Below are 21,308 nucleotides of genomic sequence, written 5' to 3' on the forward strand. Positions count from 1 at the left end.
AGAAAACCCAAAATGGAAATGCCAAAAACAAAAAACCAGAGAGAGAGAGAGAGAGAAAGACAACAAGAGAGATGAAGAGAAATCCAACCGAATGGTAAAGCGTATATGCGTGTGTTTTGGGTTGCCTTTTTTTTCATTAATTACGCCAGCAAGTGGCAACAAGAAGAAGAAGAAAATGGAGAACAACAACAACAGTAACAATAACCACAGCTCAACTTAACTTAACCAAAACTGAACTCAACTCAGCTCAAACCAACGCAACTCAGTTTAGCCCAACTCAGCTGAACTCAAGTCGAGTAATTAATTTCACTTTCGGTTGAGCGAGGCTTTTGAATATATATATATATTCGAGCCACACACACACACACACACACGCACACACACCGACCTAGACCCCGTCTAACCAATATTTTTCAAGACTAAAACTAAGCGAGTGTCATTTCCGGTTGCCCTTTCGTCCTTGCCCTTGTTCTTGTCCCCGACAGAAAATACGAAAAAAAAAAAATCAAACTCTTGCGACCACAAAATTAGAAAGAACTTGTTTCTCTGGCCCAGACAAATCGAGGACACTAGTCACGTAGCTAAAGAAATGATGAAAGTGATGAATATTAGGAATTCGATTGATTCAACTATTTATTTATAGAGCCTTGAGCTAGATTACATTACATCACCTAAACAAAAGCTTAAAAAAACAGTCAAATAACAAGCAACAATTATATATTATTATAAATATTCGTGAGAGTATAGCAAAAAATGTAGGGAATTTTTGGATGAAGGATGGAGGGTTAATTACTGGCATCGAATTCTCACCCATTCCATAGCGAAACCTATGAGGAATATGATATTTGCCATGTTGTGTTGTTGGCTGCAATCCAATGTCGTGGATCATTAACAACATCCGGGTCGGTCGGAGGGTCGGATGGGCAGAGGGGGGGTTGGTCGGTAAGCATTTCCGTTTTTGGCCCACACGACACTCAATAAATCAGCAAGTGTAATTATTTTCAACGCCAAAGTCGACCATCGCGTGAGTGGGTCACAGGTTGAGTATGATATGGTGGCTTGGTTTGTGGTTTATTTACTCTCACTTTCTCTCTCTTTCTCTGATGTCTTGGCCAAGGTCAAACTAATATTTAGTTTTCTTTTGGTTTAAGGTAATTTTATTGTTAACCAAACATTCTTAATCTTGGGTACAAAAAATTCACATATTTTTGTTTGACTTATTTGGTCTGTTGTATGAAAGCGAGCAAGAAGGAAATACATGAAATTGTGAAAAAGAGGGAGAGGGAGAGGGAGAGCGAGAGAGTGAGCGAGTGAAAAAGTGACAGGGACAGGGGCAAGCGATAAGCAAATTGGTTTCACATTTAGTTCACTTGGGAAACATACATGGGACATAAACACATGTATGCCCCAGAGGCAAACGAGTTACCATTCGAGCGAATGAAAAGTGTCCATTTGTCCGCGTGCCTCTCCTTCCCCCCCTCCCCACACCGCACTCACTGTGTCATGACCATGATGAGTCCGTGTGTGTTCGTTTGTCGCCTCCAGAAGAAAGCAGCAGCTGCTCTGCTACACTCAGATAAACATTTTTATGACCATCTCTGGTTGCCGTTGCTCTGTCTCTGTCTCTGTCTCAGTCACTGCCACTGACGCCATTGGCACATCACCAGCAAGCACAAGTGTTGCTTCAATACGTCTTTTAACAGGTCGCCCAAAAGTATGCAATGGCTGAAAGGAAAACTTTAAAAACGTCTGACAACTGTCAATGAACACATCGTTGACGCGAAGTTGGGGTAGGCAGGCAGTGGAAAAAAAAAACCTGACTGGCTGGTTGGCCTTCACCATGATATGGGCCAACAGAAAAAGAGGAGAAAAAAGAAAAACCTAAAATTTTTGCATTTATGCAATATCAGCATGACATTTGATTATTTCCATTAGCCCAAATCCCCTACTAGGCAATTCCCCAAACAACAATGAGCAAGGTAAACAATGAATGGAAATACACAAAAATGGAGAAAAGAAACAATTGAAATTTATGCTAAAACTTTGACAATGAGTTATGAATGCTAGCAAAAAAAAAAAAAAAAGAAATAAAGGAAAAAAAGCTAGAAAACACCCCAATTTTCCGAAAAGAAAGAAAGAAAAAAAACAAATGTTATATTTGATCTTGGTTTTCCTATCAAAGAAAAAAAAACAAAACAAAAAATTCAAACAATAAGCAAAAACATAAACAAAAAAAGAGAAAAAAAAACATTGCCATAACTTTATTCTAATCTTAAATTCTATTAGAGGCCCCCCTTTTTATAAAACAGCCTAATTTTGAACCCTCTCCCAACAAGGCTCGTTGGTCTAGTGGTATGATTCTCGCTTCGGGTGCGAGAGGTCCCGGGTTCAACTCCCGGACGAGCCCAAGTTTGGTTTTCTTTTATTATTTTTTTATTTATTAACTATTGTTATTTATGATAGAAAAAAGTAGGTCTTTTTGTTTCAAGTTATATTAGTTAATATTTATTAAATAGATCCCAAGATTTTCAGTCTAATGTCAGCCAGATTCAAGCTAATGATTTTTCGAAAGCAGAACTTATTGTTAGTCTAAATGGTGTTTCTATGGCAAATGGAACAAGTCTCTAAGACACATTTACTTTACATTTCTCCCAATATTATCTAATATTAGTTTCAATAGTCAAGAAATGTTTGTATGTCTGAAGTGAATGAATGATTTGAAAGTTGCATATGCAAAAAATATGTATGTAAAGACATAAAGAGACATACGAATCGAGAAAGAGAGAGAGAGAGAGAGAGAGAGAGAGAGCGGTAGAGAGAGGCAGAGGGATAGAGAGCAAAAGAAAGTAGTCATCTAGCAAGGATGGCAGGATGTGAGCTCCTGCGAGCATCAAAGTTGCCTGACAGCATTTTTTACAGCATAATTCTTTGGCTGGCTTTAAGTTATTGTTAGAACGACGTTTAGAGAGGCGGCGTGGCATGTCATGGCATGGGTTGAACAGCGGGAAAGCGCGACTAGATATATTTTTGTATATGGCACAAAAACCGCTTATCGCTTCAAGTCTACTCAAGCGTCAACAGAGCGATTCATTCGAGAATTTCTTATGCTTCAATGAACCAGAAGTGTTGTCGTCGTCGTCGTCGTCGTTCGCATCGATACTATTATGCTATATATATGTACATAGGTATATATATGTACATATGTATGTATATATTTATATTATGCACTGAAGCTAGGTGTATGTATGTCGACGACTGTCTGTGAGTCCCTTCATTCCCTTCCATTAATTTTTTTTTTCTGTTTTTTTTTTGCAGCCTGGCCAGTGCTTGCCCCTTTTTTTTATGCCAACGCATTGCTTTTTTCCGTTTCTCTATCTCTGCCTTCTACTTTTCCTTTCCTTTATTTTATTTTATTTTTTTGCCCTCTTTCGGTTTTGTTGTTGCTGCTTGTCTAATGGAAAATTATTGACTAGAAAAGCCAAATTGCACGCTCAATTTTCTACAATGGTAAGGGCGGGCAGGAAGGCGTTCGCTGCGGTTGCTGCTGGCTGTCCTGTCATTTCGAAATGATTTTTAAAGCATAAACATCATCATAATCATAATAAAAGTAAAGTGCCTCCAAATTGACAAAAAAAAAAAAAACAAACCAAAAAAAAAAGAAAGCACAGAATGTACAAAAATAGAGCACAAGCAAAATAAAAGTTCCAATAATAACAGCCTGGCTACCGAAAAGCATGACCCAAACGAAACACCAACTCAGAAATACTTTTCGGCACAATCTATGCCAAAGGCGAGTGGACTGTAGAGAGATGTGAATTTCGCAAGAATTTCAAACATAAAAACTTTTCTCTTTGATAGAACAAAACCAAGTGAATGTATCCAATTAGAAAACAACAAAAACAAAACAAACAAATGTCATTTAAGTTGCAGGCAATGGAGAATATATATTTTCTCAATCAAAAGACGTTTAGGTTTTGATTTGGTTCACAACATTTCTTTTATCTCCAATTTCGACTATCGTTAGATATTAAATTTCGATATTATGTAGAGGGGTTTATTGTTATTTCTTTTGTAAATTGTTTACATGATCTGGTCGAGTTTAGAGTTGGAAGTTATATATAACTATTACTTACTGCTTCTTACTGACTTTAAGTTTGGAAAGGAAATCACAGTTTTACGGGAAACTTGAAATATTGCATTATAACGTTACTTCTATGTATACTTGGAGGATATATGTTTAAATTCCAGTTAAGAAGCAGCCGTTAATAAAATCACTTCGACCGTCACTAATTTGGTGGGGTTAGATCTATTAATAAAACACCAAAGCGATTCACGGGCAAGTAAGGGCAAACAAAAGGAACTTGAAAAAGAGTAAGAGATGAGATGAGAAGCAAATGATGTAAAAATATATAAAGCAACTGTCCCTAATTGGGTATATGTATGTATGTATGTATGTATGTAGATAATGAGCATCGGCACAGATAGGGGCCAGCAGCCTATTCAATGCTATCATAGAGTCCTCAGTTTCCACTCCCACACAACACTTGGACACTGGACACTTCCTTTGCAACTTCTAAGAGTATGACACTTGATGTTGGCGAAATCAAATTACACTCCATTGCCGGGGTCACTGGGAGCTCGTAACTGTTAACTGGAATAGTTGGTTGGCCATAAAGAAGCCAACTTTAAAGTTACCTCCCCAATGGATTGCTTTAAGGCTTATGATTTATTCAAGCAAATCATTTTTGCATTACAAAATAAAAGGGTGCAGTAGACCACGGGCCGCTGACCACGGACCAGAGCAGTCCAGAACAGAACAGACCAATAGCACTGTAAAAGGGAACACAAACACAAAGAAAATGGCAGAGAAAAAAAATGAGCAGCGAAAGGAGGAAAATTGGCAAACAAAGGCAAGTTCACAATTGACGAGGCAAAAGAATGAAAATGCCATGGACCAGGGAACGATGAGGCGCTTGGGTGCTGGGGGGCATAACCATTGGATTCGTGCAGATGGGATGCCTAAAGGGGCGTGGCCTACTGTGTATATACAAACATACATCATTACATATATATATATATGTATGTATGTATGTATGTATGTATGTATGTATGTATGTATGTATGTATGTACATATGTATGTATATATGTATTAAAAAGTAAAAAATGCCTATGCCGCGAACCTACACATGAAGGAAAAAAGTGTTTCAAGGTTTTCTTTGAATGAATTTTAACTTTATTTTATTTATACCATTTAATTTATTATAGTCTTGGTTAATGTAATGGGTTTTTCTTTCCCTCTTCTCATTCTATGCATATACATATTTCATTTTTTTCCAGTGTAGCAGCTGGATGGCATGGCCAACATCCTTAGACCTTGGCGCGCACGCTGCTGTCCTGCAGGACTATAGCTGTTGAACAAAAGAAAATATCTTTCATTAACTAATTAGCTTACTTTTTCCATTGCCATGGCACGGCATGAACACAAGACACAGTAAGAGATGGCGGGCAGTTGGAAAATAGAGGTTGGTGAATGGAGGGATGGAGGGATGGGGGATGGAGGATGGGTTATGGGCTTGCTCTAGTCCTTGCCCAATCTCGGGTTTTGCTGTGCTTTTGTTTAGCGCGCCAACTTCCCACATCGACTTTTAGTCCCCCCCTTCAGCCGCTTTAGCCCCTCCAGCCATACCACCATCAAAAAGGATAACGTGTAGCGTCAGTGCCTAGCATAAATTACATACAACTACAACCTTACCCTTACCGTGCCTTCTTCTCGGCACTTCTTGCCTCGCCAGTACCTTAGCCATCTTTCCATCTGCTTTTGATTTTGCCTGTGCTTTTATTTCATTCGCTGTCGTCGTGCCTCGTTTATTGTTATTTTACGCTTTACAATTCCTTTGGACATGCCAGCAAAATTTGTTCAGCCTCTTGCCTGCCTGCCTAGAGTTCCCAACCCCCTCACACTCACACACACACACTCTCACTCTCCCCTTTGCGTTCATTACTACTCTGTCATCATGGGCTGCTCCGTCTCGTTGCCATACACTTTGATTAAACTGAAAATGAATGAGGGTCCGGTGTCTGGCCATTTGTCCGTCTGTCTTTAAGTACAAAAAGCCCTCAAACCTTTTTTAAACCGAATTCATGATACCGATTTTAGATCATTAAAAGATCCCTTCACTTGCCATTCAAAATGTCAAGGGTTTGTCAATTTACTCATTTAAAAGTTACTTTCAAAGGGAATTTACACACAGAGATGGACAGGACACACAAAAAAAAAAGAATGCAATAAAAATGCAATTGTCGATTGTAGAAGAGAGAGTCCTCTGCATGAAGAGAGAGTCCTCTCCCTTTGGCCAAAGTTGACAGCAAATGCTTTATGCACATTCCCTATGCTAGACAAGATTTTGGGCCACTCATTCTTTCTGTACGTGTCCTGCCATTTGTTTTCAACCAATTTATGTGCCAAATATATGCCCAATATGGCCAATAAATTGTACGACCGAGCGATTCATTAAACATATACCCAAATCACAGGGACGAGTTAATTTTGTTCGTCCCGAAGATTGTATACTCTTCCCATTTCTTGTGTGGCATCTAATATGGCGCGTCTTGTCTTACTGATCAGGTCAGAGTGGGTAACTTCTAGTTGCTGCACACTTTTAAACAAAATTAGTATCCTCTTTTTGTTTTTTTTTTTGCTGTGTGCAAGGGTATAAAAATATGCATTAAATTTTGCCATTTAATTCAATAGTGCAGCCGGCACGCCCCTTTGAAATGTTCTGGTCTTCATCAGGGTTCAGGTTCTGGTTCTGGTCTTGGTCAAAAGTGGGCAGATACCGTCAGGACAAATAGCCTCAGCTGCAGCTTTTCTCTTCGTTTCTGTATTGGGGGTTATGTGTGTGTGTAGCTTTGTGTGTGTGGGTGGTTGGGTGGTTAAGTGGTTGTATGTGGAACATGCCTCTGTAGTACATAACTACATACCTTTCATTTTCATGTTCAAGTTGACGCGTTCAAGCATGTCGAGGCTTTCAATTTCTTATTTCCTCGTCGGTTGTCAGATTTTCATATGGTGTCATGTCCCTGTCTCTGGGTTTGCCTCTCATCATCTTCATTTCTACCTCTCCCGTCCCAGTCGCCGTTCGTCCTATCGCACAGTCAACTTCTGTATCTGCTGCTATGGCTGGTGAATCAATAATTTCATTTCCTGTATGTTTCAGCCAAACAGGCGCTAAAGGAGTTTAAACTGGCATTCCATAGACAAGCAACAATTTGTCCTTTTTGCTGCTTTAACATAACAGCTCAATCATTTGAGGCTCCTGGAAATGGTCACGCTTTGAAGTCCTCAATTTCAACATCAACTTATATCGGATGGTAAGTAATAAATGCTATTTAACACTCACTGTCAATAATAAATGTACATACATACATATATCTGTAAGTCAATCCATTTTAGACTTTTATTTTACCTAGATCTAGATTTACCATTAAAGCTAATCAAAAGCATCATCTCAATGTTAATCTAGGTAGTACAGTGTAGTTTTAACTAACACATCACGTGCTCGTACTGTGGCTCATTCCCTTTTTACTCCATCATTTTCTCTTGATTTTTGTTCTCCTTCCTTTTGTAAATTCAATTTTGTTTACTCAAGTGTGTATAAAGTTCATAAATTTGCCTTTTCTCTTGTTTTTGCTTTTGCTTTTTGGGTAAAAAAAGAATAACTTAATTTACAAAGGATATTTTAAATATGACCATGATGCATACTATACACATATATATATATATATACATATGTATATCTACTAGATGTATATGTAAATTGTACTTAAGCGATACCATCGCCTACTTATATTGAAAGAAGGAGAAAGAAAATTGAGGCAACAACTCAATTTAATGCAATTACAGGCAACATCAAATTTATCAAGTGTGTTGCATGTGCAGCAAATTGAAAGAGTGTACAAGACGTGATGGAGAATTTTTTCTTTGGGTTTTCAATGGGAGTTTTTACGGGTAAGGAGGGTGGGGGAAGAGAAAGAGAGATACATAGCATACACTTGAATGCTTTGGCTCTCAAAATTAATTACCAGTTGCTGCAGATATATCCTAGACTATCCTAGAAAAACAAAGCCAGAGAAAACAGCAGAAAAGGAAAAATTAAAAATATATTCCAACCGCAAGATACTTTTTTTTTATTTTTTATTCTTCTCTGATTTCTATACGAAAATTTGTTGGCCCTAACTAGAGAGAAAACCTAGAGAAAAAATTAAAAATCGCCTTGACAAAGCCAAACGAAAAAACTTGAATCGTTAAAAAACAAAAGTAAAAATTTACAGAAAGAAAAAATGCCACAAACAAACAAAATTTGTTTGGCTGTTTGCCACATTTTTTTTTTAAGTATGAAAAATTAAAAAAAACGTATACAGAGAGAAGAAAGTATACACCGGATGGTCAAGATATGATGCATTTCTACCTAACTTGTAACATTTTATACAGGACCAACGAGGGTCGCTTCATGAGTTAGCTATAGCATTGATGCTTTTCGCTCCTTGGGGTTATCAAAGAAATGTTTGCCTATATAATTCCATCTTTTAGAGGCTCCTAGCTATAGTGATCTAGCAAATACTTTCTTTTTATTTCATTTTTGGAGACTTTGGACTAGCCAAACTTATAAAGCAACCTTCGTCTATTGAGCGAATGCAGACTCACCCACTTGCGTTTATTAATTCGGGGTTCGAGTTTTGTTCCTTCTTTACCTAGGGGGTCACTCCATTCTGTCCAAACTTTTTATGTATTCCTAAAATGTTAATAATTGGCATTGCTGTTCAAGGCGGAAGGACCTTGCCATAAATTGCTTGCCACATTACCGGACTTGGACTCGAATTTGGACTTGAATGTGGAGTTGGTCATGTAGATGCGGATGCTGAGATGGATTGAAAATTGGGTGTTGCTGGAGATGGAGGGGGGACGAGGGCGGCGGCTAGGAGTTGGTGGGGGCACTCGAAGTCAAAGTCCAACCTCGGAATTGATTACAGTTCATTTCATTTTTGGCTTTGTTTATTTCCCTGCGCACTTTTCATTTTGCGTTTTGCGGTTTTTCCATTACCATTTGCTCGCCCTCTCTCTCTCTCTCTCTCTCTCTCGCTCTCTCTTTCTTTCATCACTTATGCAACACAATTTTCCACAATTTTCTTTCTCTCTCTCTCTTTTGTTGTATTTTTATTCAATTTTTTGTTGCTTTGTTCATTTCAATATTTGTTTGTGTGAGTTATTATTATTATTATTGCGAGGCCCGTGGCCGAACGAGCTGCAATATTAATTTTACCATTTTTTCGGTTTTTTTTTTTTGCTCTACGTTTTCCACTTTTCTCTCATTCTGAACACCCAGCGGATTTATTTTGTTGTTGTTGTTTTTTTTTTTCTGGTACGTTGATTTATTTGCGTTTTCAAGGTTTGTGTGAAATATGCTTCAATATATAGAAATTGTCCTATAACCCTTTTTTTTTCTATCATTCCATTAAATTATTGCCGGACTAATTAAATGTCACAAAGTTGGAGAATGAAAATCCAACAAATTAATATTTAATTTATAAAAAGTATTTAGCAAAGTTTCAAACCAATGAATCGTTCTCGAATTCACAAATGATTGTGTGTGTGTATAGAGTAGGCATTTAGAATACTATTAGGATAATCATAAAAGTTTCTTGAAATAAAGGACAACCTTCAAGGCACACAAATTCGTCGAAAATTTCGAGATTTCATAAATGAAACGTGAGTGCTAAGTTTAAATTAATGTTAAAATTTTATCTCCTAACATTCTCAATAAGAGAACGTTCTTAGAGAGTCTAAGTTGAATAAAGTCACTCATTTCTAATGATACCAAAGTGAGTCTAAAAACTAGATCTGAGGTTAGCAAAACAAAATGTATCCCATTTCAGTTCCGTTTGATTGTCGCTACATTCATAATTTGCAATTATTTAATAATAACCATATAATTAAAATGCATATATAACTATAGTAGATTTATCAGATTGTTGGTCAAGTGACGGAATTGCATTTGGTTGAATGTTTCAACAGTTTTCTACAAATGTTTTTCCACACGCATTTTCGCCAACAACAAAAGTGAAAATAAAAAAAAATTGCTCGTGAAAATTTGCGAATCAGAAACGAAAAAAACCAGAAAACAAAAAAATAAAACATGAATAAAAAAGAAAAGAAACGAAAATCTAAACACAAAATAAAAGCTCGAGGGCACAAAAATAAAATGAGGGTAGAACAGCAAATGCAATTAGAGATTTTTGTGCAAATTTCATTTCATTGAGTGAGAAAAGCGCGGAAAATGAAAATTAACACGCTGTTATGTGAATGTGTAAGTTAGTGTGTGTGTGTGTGTGTGTGTGTGTTCCTTAGCTGATGTTGTATTTGATGGCCTGGGCCACAGCCTCCACATCCACATCCACAGCCACATCCTCCTCATCATCATACCAATACCAATCCCCCCCTTCCTCCATTGCCGCCAGCCCCATTCAGATGGAGGTAGCAGAGTATTATGCGCATTTAATTGGAGTTTCTTGTTGCTGGATTTCTGTTTCTCTCTTGTGTGTGTGTGTGTTCGTTTGTGTTTTGTTGTTGTTGTTTTGTTTTATATTTTTCCACCCATCTTTTATTTCTCCCTGTGTAGATAAATGTGCGTTAAATTGAATAAGCAGCGATAATTGCATAAGTTTGATTAGTTGGATAAATTGTTTTAATAATGCAAACATCCGCTCAACGGAGCAATTAATAAGTTGGGAGCTCTGATGAGTGAATCCCGCACACACACACACACACACACACACACGCACATACAGTAAATATTATATATATGCCTATACAAGTTGGGATTTATCGAGCGAATTGGAATTGCTTTATGAATTAATAAGCACAAACTAATTGAAAGTGACACTTGAATGGCAAACTTGCCTAGTTAGTTGGTCAGCCAATTGAAGAAAGTTCATTTAATATTAAAGTATTTACATTCATTACGCTAATCGTCAGATCATTTCAATCGAATAGACCAATAATTGTTGATACCCCAACAAAATTATACTACAGAAAGAAAGACTTTCATTAGATCTTAAATTTATTTAAATTTTACATCAAATTCAAATTCATTCAATTCTATTTATGTTATAAACTGTATCTCTATCTATAGCTTTGACTCTTTCTCACTTTCTCTCTCTGTTACTTCATCTATCGTTGCTTGTATCCTTTTTTTTTTTTGGTTGTGTCTTGGTTTTGTTATTCGACTTGTCGCCTCATTAAACTTACAAGACGAATTTTTGGTTTGAGCCTCGCCTTTTTCTCATTTATTGTGCTCTTGCTTCATTCTTCATTTATTTTGTGTTTTTTATTTTTATTTTTTGGCAACTGATTAGTGGATTGTTGTTGTAATTAATAGATGGCACGCCCAGAGACTTTCCCTTTAACCACTTCAAAACGTGTCGAGGACGGGACTTTGGTGGGGTAGGAGGAAGCAAGTCTGGCAGGCCTAACAAAAATGTCATAAATTGAGCGCCAAACAAAAAGAAAATGCAAATCAAAGTGAACCTTTTTTCATTTTTTTTTTTTTTTGTTTTTGCTTTTGGTTGAGTGCACAAATATGCGCATAATTAATTTGGCTTCTACTTCTTCTTTGTTTTAGCCATTTTTTTGTCGTTGTTGTTGTTGGTGTATTTTTTGGTATTCCCCACTGAGTAGATTAAATGGCATTTTGAGGAAAATGTATTCTGTATTTTAATTAACCCCAACAAAACATTGAGTAGGAGGACATTTGAGTCCTTTGAATATTTCATCATTGAAAGTTGTTCAGCATTTACTTACCAATTCGCAGCAATCCGCTGGACAATTTCACCTCAAAATGGCAATGAGTCTGCAATGCACAGAGAGAGAGAGAGAAGAAAAAAATCAAATTGAGATATTCAATATGCGCTTGATCTGAAACACTGTATACAATATATTTTAAAGTCAGTTTAGTATCTTGGTCGGAACCAATTGTCTGAATACAGATTTATGGCACAATCCTTCAACAAACATACAGAAAAAAAAAACAAAAAAGCAACAACGATAAACGGAAAGGTAACAAATATTTTTACAGCTTGGCTTACAGCAACATTTGGCTAAGGAGCAGGAAAAGAGATTCAGGAAGCCAAAAAACGAAAGCGAAACTGAATCGTCAAATCGTCGAAAATGTCTGTGAGCTTATAGCAGGCAGGCTCTCGACTCTTTGATACCCCGGAGAGTCCTTTATTTTATTCACTTTACTCATTTATGGTCAAGCTATGCATACATTCAACTTATTCTTAAAATTCTTTAAATGCCACTCAAAACAGAGGTTTTAACAAATTCATGTTAACCAGCTTTCAACTGGGACTTGGTTTATTGCTTTGCCAGCTATTTTGACAATCGGCGTATAAATGTATGTATGTATATACACACGCTAACTGCTTGGGTAAAGGGTATAAGGACAACAAGAAAGAAACGGCAAAGCTTTTGACAAGAGTTTTGCATAAATGGCGCATTGCACTAGGAGTTGAATATTTTTTAAGGGCAATTGGGTGAAGAAGGGTGATGGGGAGGTCTTCGGAGAGGAACCGGCAAAAAGACTACACCGACTGACAGCTGGCTGGAGAGGAGCTGAGAGGAAGTGAAAGCCACTCACGTCACTTGAAGCTCAACTCTTGGTTTTAGATTCCTTTTGCCTTCAGTATTTTTTTGCCTCCCGCACATATGTTTGACTCTCCTTCAGATCCGCCTCATGTTTTCCTTTCACTTGTTTTATTAATGCACAGGTGAACCTACATAAATATATATGTGTATATATAGACACACACACACACACACGCGCGCGCAAACACACGCACACATTTACCTGAACATCGTACATGCTGCCATGTTGTGGGTAGGAAAAAAAAAAAAACATATATATATATTTAAATAATATTGCATTTGTTTTTGCGGTTCTCGGTTTTTTGTTTTTTCGTTTTCTGTTTTTTTTTTTTTTTTGTACTTGCTCGTGTTATGTTTATCATAAATTTTGTCGAAATAATAACATTCCTTTTGGCAAGCGAATTTCTAGCATATAAATAAATAAATAAACATGAAACAACATAAAACAGCAAGATGATAATTTAAAAATTTTCTCTTTCTTTTTTTGGAAAGCTTATTAAAATTAAATTTTAAATCACATCAGGACTAATTCTGATGAAAAGTTTTTAGAGAGATCCCGTTCATCAATTTATTTAAGTTCTTACAATAAAGGTTTGAAAATAAAAATACATAATATACAAATTGTATCATTTAAATGAAACCTAATATATTTGAAGACAAAGTTAGATTTGAGTTTGGTAGACATTCTCTGGTGTTCTGAGCCAAGGCGAGGTTTCCCCCCAAATTTACCCCTTGACAGTCAAAATAGTTTAAAACATTTTCTCGATTTCTAAGTTCAAGTTTTTTAATATCTTCATTATCATCAAATTTCAAATGTAAGTATATAAGGTTCTTATATATGAATGTAGAAAAACTATTGAATAATACGCTATGTTTTCGCCGATTTTAAAAATGAGGTTTTTTTCCTGTAATTGCGAAACAATTTGTTGAATAGTCATGAACAAGTTCCATCTTCAGTTATACAATTCGCTTACAACAAGCAAAACATGCATAATCTATATCATCGTCTTCGTCATCGTTATTGTCATCGACATGGTCATTATGATCAACTCTGAGCCCACACAGAAGCTGGCTAACAACATTTTAGAGACAAGGGAAACGATCTAAGCCAATCAACGTCAGAACAAGGCCCGCTTTTTGTACGCCATTGCCTAATTGAAACATAATCCCCTGGCTATGACTGCAGTAAAATTTCTGCACACTCTTTTTCCACACTCCACACTCCATCGCGACTCCCCCCGATGCCCCCACAACACTCCATCCGATTCCACATAGTTGGTTGCATTTTTGAGTCGGTAATCCGCGACAGCGGCGAAAACATGTACAATGTGAATGTGCAAGAGAGAGAGAGAGAGAGAGAGGCAGAGAGCGAGAGAGGGAGGCAGAAAGTGAGCACATCTAAAGTAAAAGAAACAAAAATCCAGGACATGGCTTTACCCGTTTTTTTTTGCTTTTTTTTTTGTTTTGTTGCTGGTGTTCTCACTTTGATGTTGCAGTCCTGTAGCGCCTGAAGTGCGAATTTTATGTAAATAAATTTAATATCAGACTCAATCTGCCACAAAAAACAAACTGAACACAGCACAACACAACATAAAAACCAAAAAGAAAAACAAAAAAGAATACAAAAATAAATTGAGCAAAACCAAAATAAAATGTTTTTAAAATGAAGAATAGATGACCGAAAAAATATTCTTTGTAATGTTGCAATTTGTAATCGATATTTTGTTAAAGTTAAAAGCAAACAAAAAAAAAAAAAAACAGATATGGAGTAAATTTAGAGCCCATTAAACATATGTATGAAAATAATATTATTTGCTATGGAAAACATATATACCCACTGGGAAAGGGTATCAAACGAGACCCAAAAAGGAAGACCATGTTGGATAACCACAACCGAAGTCTGTGAACGTAAACGAATTTGTAACTCAATGATGTTGCCATTGCCATGGCTCACTTTGTGCGGCTACAGACATGGCTCTCTGGCTGTGGCTATGACAGACTAGAGTACACCATGGCTATGTTCCATTATGTAAAACAAACAGGAATTGCGCAAAAATAATTAAACACAACACCATCAGAAAGGAATAAAAATCAGCCAGCGACAGGGCTTATATGACAGATTTGGACCAAAATTGGAAATGGGAAACATGTAACAGAAACACAAAATCTATCGAATCGCATCGAATTTGGATATGCCAAAACCAGAGCCCAGCTCCAGCAGAGACAGTGAGCAGAGAGAGCAAGAATTATTTGAAATAATATTGAGCATTCAAACGAGTATCGACAGCTGGCATTAGTTAGTTTCGTACTTTCATTTCCCATCTAACAGACAATCAAAGTATCAATTCAGAACCTTTGGCTATCGTTTGACAGTTGATTGAACAACAATCTTTTTTGTTTGATCAGTAAATTGTTGAGCCACTCCAGCAAGTAATTCCCTTGCGCCAAAGTTTTCACAAACTAAATTGATTGCGAAAGTTCTTCTTCTGGAGCAGAAACAACTGTTTTCCTTTTACAAGCGTACAAGAGTCGATCCAACAGAGAAAAAAATATATTTTTATATGTCTTCAGACGCAGACATGAGTGGAATAACTTCAAAGTTGAACTTAAACATTTTCATTCCCATTAAAATCAAGTTAAGAAACTTCTTCGTATTTTTTGTGGGAGTAGAGACAATTGTTTTACAGGTGTTTTCGATTTTTCACTAAATTTGGATTCCGATTTGGAATATGGCATTCTATCTGGAATATATGGCTATCTAGCTGTGAGACCATCTTCTCGGTTTTGCTTTATTGCACAAAATTCTAGCCATTTCCCATTGGCCATTTTCTATTTTGTTTTTTTAATTTTATTTATTCGTTTTTTGTAGGTATAAAGTTTTTATTGCCTATATATTTATCTGTCGCTGGCTCTGGCGATCCTATCGTCATGTCTCCTCCTTTCCCTGTTGCTATTCTTGGTGTTGTTGTTTGACTAAATTTCAGTCAACTGTACAATTTTTATGACACTTTTGCGCTGCTTTGCTGCAAATATGCAAATGTTGCGCCCAACTCACAACATGGCTGGCTCTCTTGGCCAGCCTCCTAAATAAATTTATTTGAAAAATGTCCATGTCTCTTTTTTTTCCGCCACGCTTTTTCTCGCGGCATCGGGGAGGGCAGGGCGGCAACACTGGAGGAGATGGAAGCGATGGCACTGAAAATATTTATGCATTTGGCCGTGAGGCATGTTTAAAAACTCAACTGATGAGCACTCCGGTGTATGTGTGTGTTTGGTCCTAGCAGAACGACGGCAGGACAGCAGGACAGCAGGAAAACAGGACGGCCGGACGACAGAATTCAGGCAGTTCGAAACTTGAACGTAGATAAGAGTCATAAAGTTTGCTGCTACTTCTGCCGTTTTTACTCCAGCCAAGGCAATGGCTCTGGCTTGGCCTCTTTGCTGGCATACATTTAAATTAAAATACCAATTGAGGCAGCCAATATTAAAGAGCTACGAAAAAAGGAAAGTCAGAGGGTCTAAATTTGTATACCCTGGCAAGCATTTTTAACACTTTTTTTAACCGATCTTGTTCTTTGATCCGGCTGAATCCGAGATATATGCTATGCCAAATATCAGGGCTGGAGCTTTGGCAGTCTAGGGGGAGTTTGATCTAGCAGCAAGAACGGGCTTACATTGTTATATTAACTTATCTCATGCTTCTATGCATTGCACACTTCTGACCAAAATTAAGATGCCCGTTTTGCAAGGATACAAAAGCTTTCTTTAAAAGTACATAAATTTGATCATGTATGTATGAGTGTTAATACATACATACCTATATATAGACCGTCTGTATTTATATACATTTAGGATGAGTAAACTGACTAAAGACTAAAAAAGAATTGAATATGCCAGATTTGTTACTCTATAAAGGGTTGACTAGTTTATAGGCAATTAACTAATTTAGTGTCGAGGCGAATTGAATTCAATTCTTCAATATTAAAAACTGTATTCTTAACATGCTTTGATCTCGAAATATTTTAAACATTTTATACCATGGAGAAATATATTAAATAAAATTTTATAAATAATATTCAAAACCCCTTTTTCAGGTCTTAGTAAATTTTTGGTTCTCATCGTTTTTTATTCAACTGAATATCAATTTTATTGTATCACATATCCAAGTTCAATCAGTTTGGTTATGTACATCAAATTCGACTTCATCGATATTGATCTTCAGTAACACTTAAAATGTGTCCTTAAAATAAAACTGCTTAAGATTGGCAAAATTACTTAATTTTCTTTTCGATTAAAGTTGAATTTTAATCTCCATTTAAGGAAAGTTTTATATTTAGGACATTAAGATAAAATAGATCCTATTTATCAGTTTTTGCTAGTGTGACCATTTCATTATCCATAGTAGAGCGTCTTAAGCATAGTTTAGGCCATGAACCACGCCCATTTGTTAAATGAGACGGAGTTAGCCCACTCATATATCAGTTGAGTTAATTACGAATCCAATTTCCAATTAATTTCAATTCACGACTAACATCAATTTGCATGCATTTGCTGCAAAAGCTGAGCCAATAGGCTTCACTTTTGGCCCCGGTCACGCCCATTTATGTTCATAAATTATGCAGCCAGCAACCTAACCTACTCAGAGTTAGCTTCAGCCTGCTCATTGACCCATGAAACCTTTGACTCTGCTCAATTTTAGTTGCCAGTTTTCTCCATCTCTTCCAATATACGTGTGTGTGTGTGTGTGTGTGTGTGTGTGTGTGTGTCTATTCGTCTCGTCTTTTCTCGTTTCGTTTTGTTTCGTTTCGGTTTTCGGATTTCAACCGAAATATATGCAAAAACGTTTGATCCCTTCCGGCTTAGCCGGGTCTGAAAAGTAGAACATCAGATGAAATGAAATAAAATTAAAAGACAAAAACACAGGGCTAGAGATACCCAATGACAGCAGGAGCAACTGGGAGAGGGCAAGATACAAGTTTAAATTTATTACAAACCCGATAAAATTCAAGCTAAAGACAAAATTATTTATTTTCCTTGACTTTGGCAATCAAAAAACCAAATTTTTTCTCTCCTCTCTTTTTTCCCCCTTTTGTGTAAGTTGGCTTGGTCCGTTTGGGTAACAAATATAGCCAACGCAGCATAAACCAAAGTTTATTTTATTTTATTTGATATGCACAAAGAGAACTGAAATACCAGTGGACAGTCCAAAAAAAAAAAAAACATCAACAACAAAAACAACAAAAAAAAAGGAAAGAAAAACCCCAAAATGTTTGCGACTGTCACCCATAGAGTAAGGGTTTCAAGTTTGAGTTTTTAGTTGTGGCCAAGGAGGAGAATGGACAGGATGAGACTAGGGTCACTTGGCTTTTGATTAAAAAGCCGCTTGGTTGATATTATCTCCTACTGATATGTTGCCTTCCTGCTCCCATCTCCCATTTACCCCCTTAATCCAAATTTCCATTCATGTGTTGGGTGTTTTGTTTTAGTTTTTTTTTTTTATTTTAATTTTTTTGCTTTGACTTCAAACTTCGCACTAACCATCCATCCAGCAGAGTTCATTGAAAGTTGTCGCACACTAGGCACGTTCTGCAGCCACGCCCCCAAGTTGGCATTTGCCATCGCTGTTGCTTTTGCTATGTTGCTGTGCCAACAGTTGGCCAACTTTTACACTATTTGCTTATGTAGATTTTGGCCTGCGTTTAACAATTGTCTGTGTATGCCCATCTCCCAGGTCCTTGGCCACCCAGTCAATGTTTAACCCTCCGCGTCATCCTCATCCTCATCCTCCACTTCCATTCTCATCCGGAAAGGCAAATAGCAATAACAGCAGAAAGTTAAATGTTGTAGTAAAAGTCATAAAATATAAAATTAAAGAAGAAACTTTTTTTACATCTTTGTGTTTTAAAAAAGGTTGAATATGAGCTAGAGTGCAATTACCCTACTTATATGTACATATGTATGTAAAAAAGATCAGTTAGTTGTCATAAATCTATAAATAAATCTAAAAATAATATATGCATAAAGATAAGATAGATGCAGATAAGCTATCTAAATAATGATGCAAAAGTGGAAAGATTTTGGCTAATCTTGAAATAATGTTCCAGTTAGGAGTAACTAAAAACAGTTGTGGCTTGAGATATTCGTTGGATATAACTTTGTTTTGTTTGAGAATTCTTTTCTTTTAGTTATTTATTTATTTATGTTAAATTCATGATATTTAAATTAGTTGCCAAACAGTTTGTCCATCCTATCGCTGGGTCATCAAAAGCGCTCTCAAAAGTAGGCAACATACCACAAAAGGCAATGCTGCATTAGCAAACATTCAATTATGAAGGCAATTCAATCTCATCCTCAGTTTCTCTCTCGCTCTGTATCTCCCTCTCTATCTCTCTCTCTCTCTCTCTCTCACCCTCTCTATCTCTTGCTCCCTTTTTATTTGAGTATTTCTCTTCATGTAGCAGTCAACTGCCATTAGCATTTCAAATGCAAAGCATTGAAGGAGATCTCCTCCATCTACACACCCACATACACTCACACTCACACTCGCACACACACACACAGCTTCAGTTTCCACCACTTTCAGTTTTCAGGGCCGAGAAACTTTTGCCATTTGCCTGGGAGCGGCAAACGACAAACAACAAAGGGCAAAGCAAACACGCAAACTTTGCCTGCAAACAGACATATCTACATATATAATATATATAAATATATATGTATGTATACATATATATGTATGTATCTTGTCAGTTTTGGTGATATGTGTATACTAAATAGCTGCATATATTATCGCTATCTACAAATATATAGGTATATGTAGATGTGTGTGTGTATGCTTACATTTCCCTCTAGATGTCCCCATGAAACTGCATGCCTGGTCAAGAAAATGAATTTCTTCTATGTGTTTTCCACTTTTCCTTCACCTTCCACTTTGACAGATCAAAATACACACACACACACGCACACAACCACCATTTATCGGATGTTGAATGGGGGGAAATTGATATTTAATTAAACTGGATGCTTTTGTTGAATTTCTTTTCTTTGCTGATGAAACCGACATTTGTTCGGAAACAAATTGATATTGCATAATGTCAAATGGCAAATGTCTCTCAAGTTATGTGTAATTTGTATTTGTATTTACATATATATTTTTGACCTCATCACCTGTGCAAAGTGTTTGCTGTTGAAATCAATTCGTTTTATTTAAGCCCTTTTTATTAATGTGCACAAATTTTTAAAACCGATCAGGACTGAAATTTGGAAATTCTTTTTTAAGAAATTACATTATATTACTATTGGTAAATTTCTTTTATCTATACATACATATATATATAACAACAAATTCAATTTAATTTTATTATTTTTTGGATTTTCAATTGACTGGCCAATAAATTGAAGGGCGAAATATGACTTCTGGTTGGGTTCTACTTATCGCCAGTATTCTGCACTTTGGCCTACGTGGAAGCTGCTTCTTGAACATTGACAGATTCCCCATGGTACCCGGCACCATCTATGCCGGTCACATTGCCTACTGTGCCATCTTGCATTTCCTTTATGACACGGAGGTGCTGCCGGAACGATATAAACGCCGCATGAATCTACTGGCCAGTTTCCTGTGCGAATTGGTACTCGGTGTGGCCATCATGGAGGTATTGGCCCTATGGTTGTGGTGCAGTGTGGAGCACATTGTCCACATGACGCTGCAGTGTGTACTGAAGCGCTATTTGGGCATGCCACCGGATTTATATCAGCAGTGGGAATATGCCATTATGGGCGGTGTGATGACCACGCTTGCCATATTCCTCTGGATCAATGCATACGAGGCCACCGATCCGAACGGTAAGCAACCAATTGTGATGACCAAATCGGAAGAGGAAATAATAACGACAAAGGAGCAGAATGCTAAGAAAAAGCAACTGAAGAAGACTCCAATGAAAATGGAATTCGATCAAGATACACCTGAAGATCAACACCCAAAATGTATGACCGAAGCGCAGTAGTTAAAAAAAAAAAACAAAGAAAAGAAAAACACGAAAATTTACTCAAATTTCGAAAGGCATATGAAATTGAATTGAAAAATGCATTCAACATTCAACAAAACTAAATTAAAACTGAATCACACCAAAGCCATGAAGTTTGTCCTGATTAGCTTCATTTGGCCGCTCGTCTCGTTGGTTTTTTCTTTTGTTCGTTTTATTCCTTTTTGGTTAAAGTTTTCCCTTTTGTCGTAATGTGGTCATCTGGCATGGATTACTTTACCAATAGTCGGTTATTATATATATAGAATGATTCCTTCTATCTCAAGGCTAACCGGACACCATGTGCAAAAAGTTTATTTAAATTTAGCTTAGGGCTGCCGCCGTCGTCGCCATTGACACTGCTCGTGGCGCGCATGGAGTGACGATCAAGTGAAAGCCGGCAAACCGAAAAGAAACTCGGATGCTAAATAGAAAATGTATTTATTCCAGCCAGATGATTTCGAAAGGCGCTAAAGACCGTGGCGTTGCGAGCGAGCTGAGAGCGGCGAGTGGGCAGGCGGCCATCCATCGTATGAACGATGAAGTGCTGGCGAAAAAAAAAAGAAGAATATTCTATGAAAATTGA

General features: G+C 36.9%; 1 protein-coding gene and 1 non-coding gene across 2 annotated transcripts; both read left to right on the forward strand.

The window, feature by feature from the left end:
- The first annotated feature begins 2,335 nt into the window (after positions 1–2,335).
- Positions 2,336–2,407, forward strand: Trnap-cgg. Its single transcript has one exon. It is a non-coding gene; the product is annotated as a tRNA-Pro (tRNA).
- Positions 2,408–19,868: 17,461 nt separating this feature from the next.
- Positions 19,869–20,814, forward strand: LOC6644870. Its single transcript, XM_002067244.4, has 2 exons — positions 19,869–20,002; positions 20,103–20,814. Exon 2 carries the CDS (start codon positions 20,111–20,113, stop codon positions 20,702–20,704), a length of 594 nt encoding a protein of 197 aa, XP_002067280.2. The 5' UTR covers positions 19,869–20,002; positions 20,103–20,110; the 3' UTR covers positions 20,705–20,814.
- Positions 20,815–21,308: the final 494 nt, after the last annotated feature.

This window comes from Drosophila willistoni (assembly GCF_018902025.1).
Source record: "Drosophila willistoni isolate 14030-0811.24 chromosome XL unlocalized genomic scaffold, UCI_dwil_1.1 Seg142, whole genome shotgun sequence".
Lineage (NCBI taxonomy): Eukaryota > Metazoa > Arthropoda > Insecta > Diptera > Drosophilidae > Drosophila > Drosophila willistoni.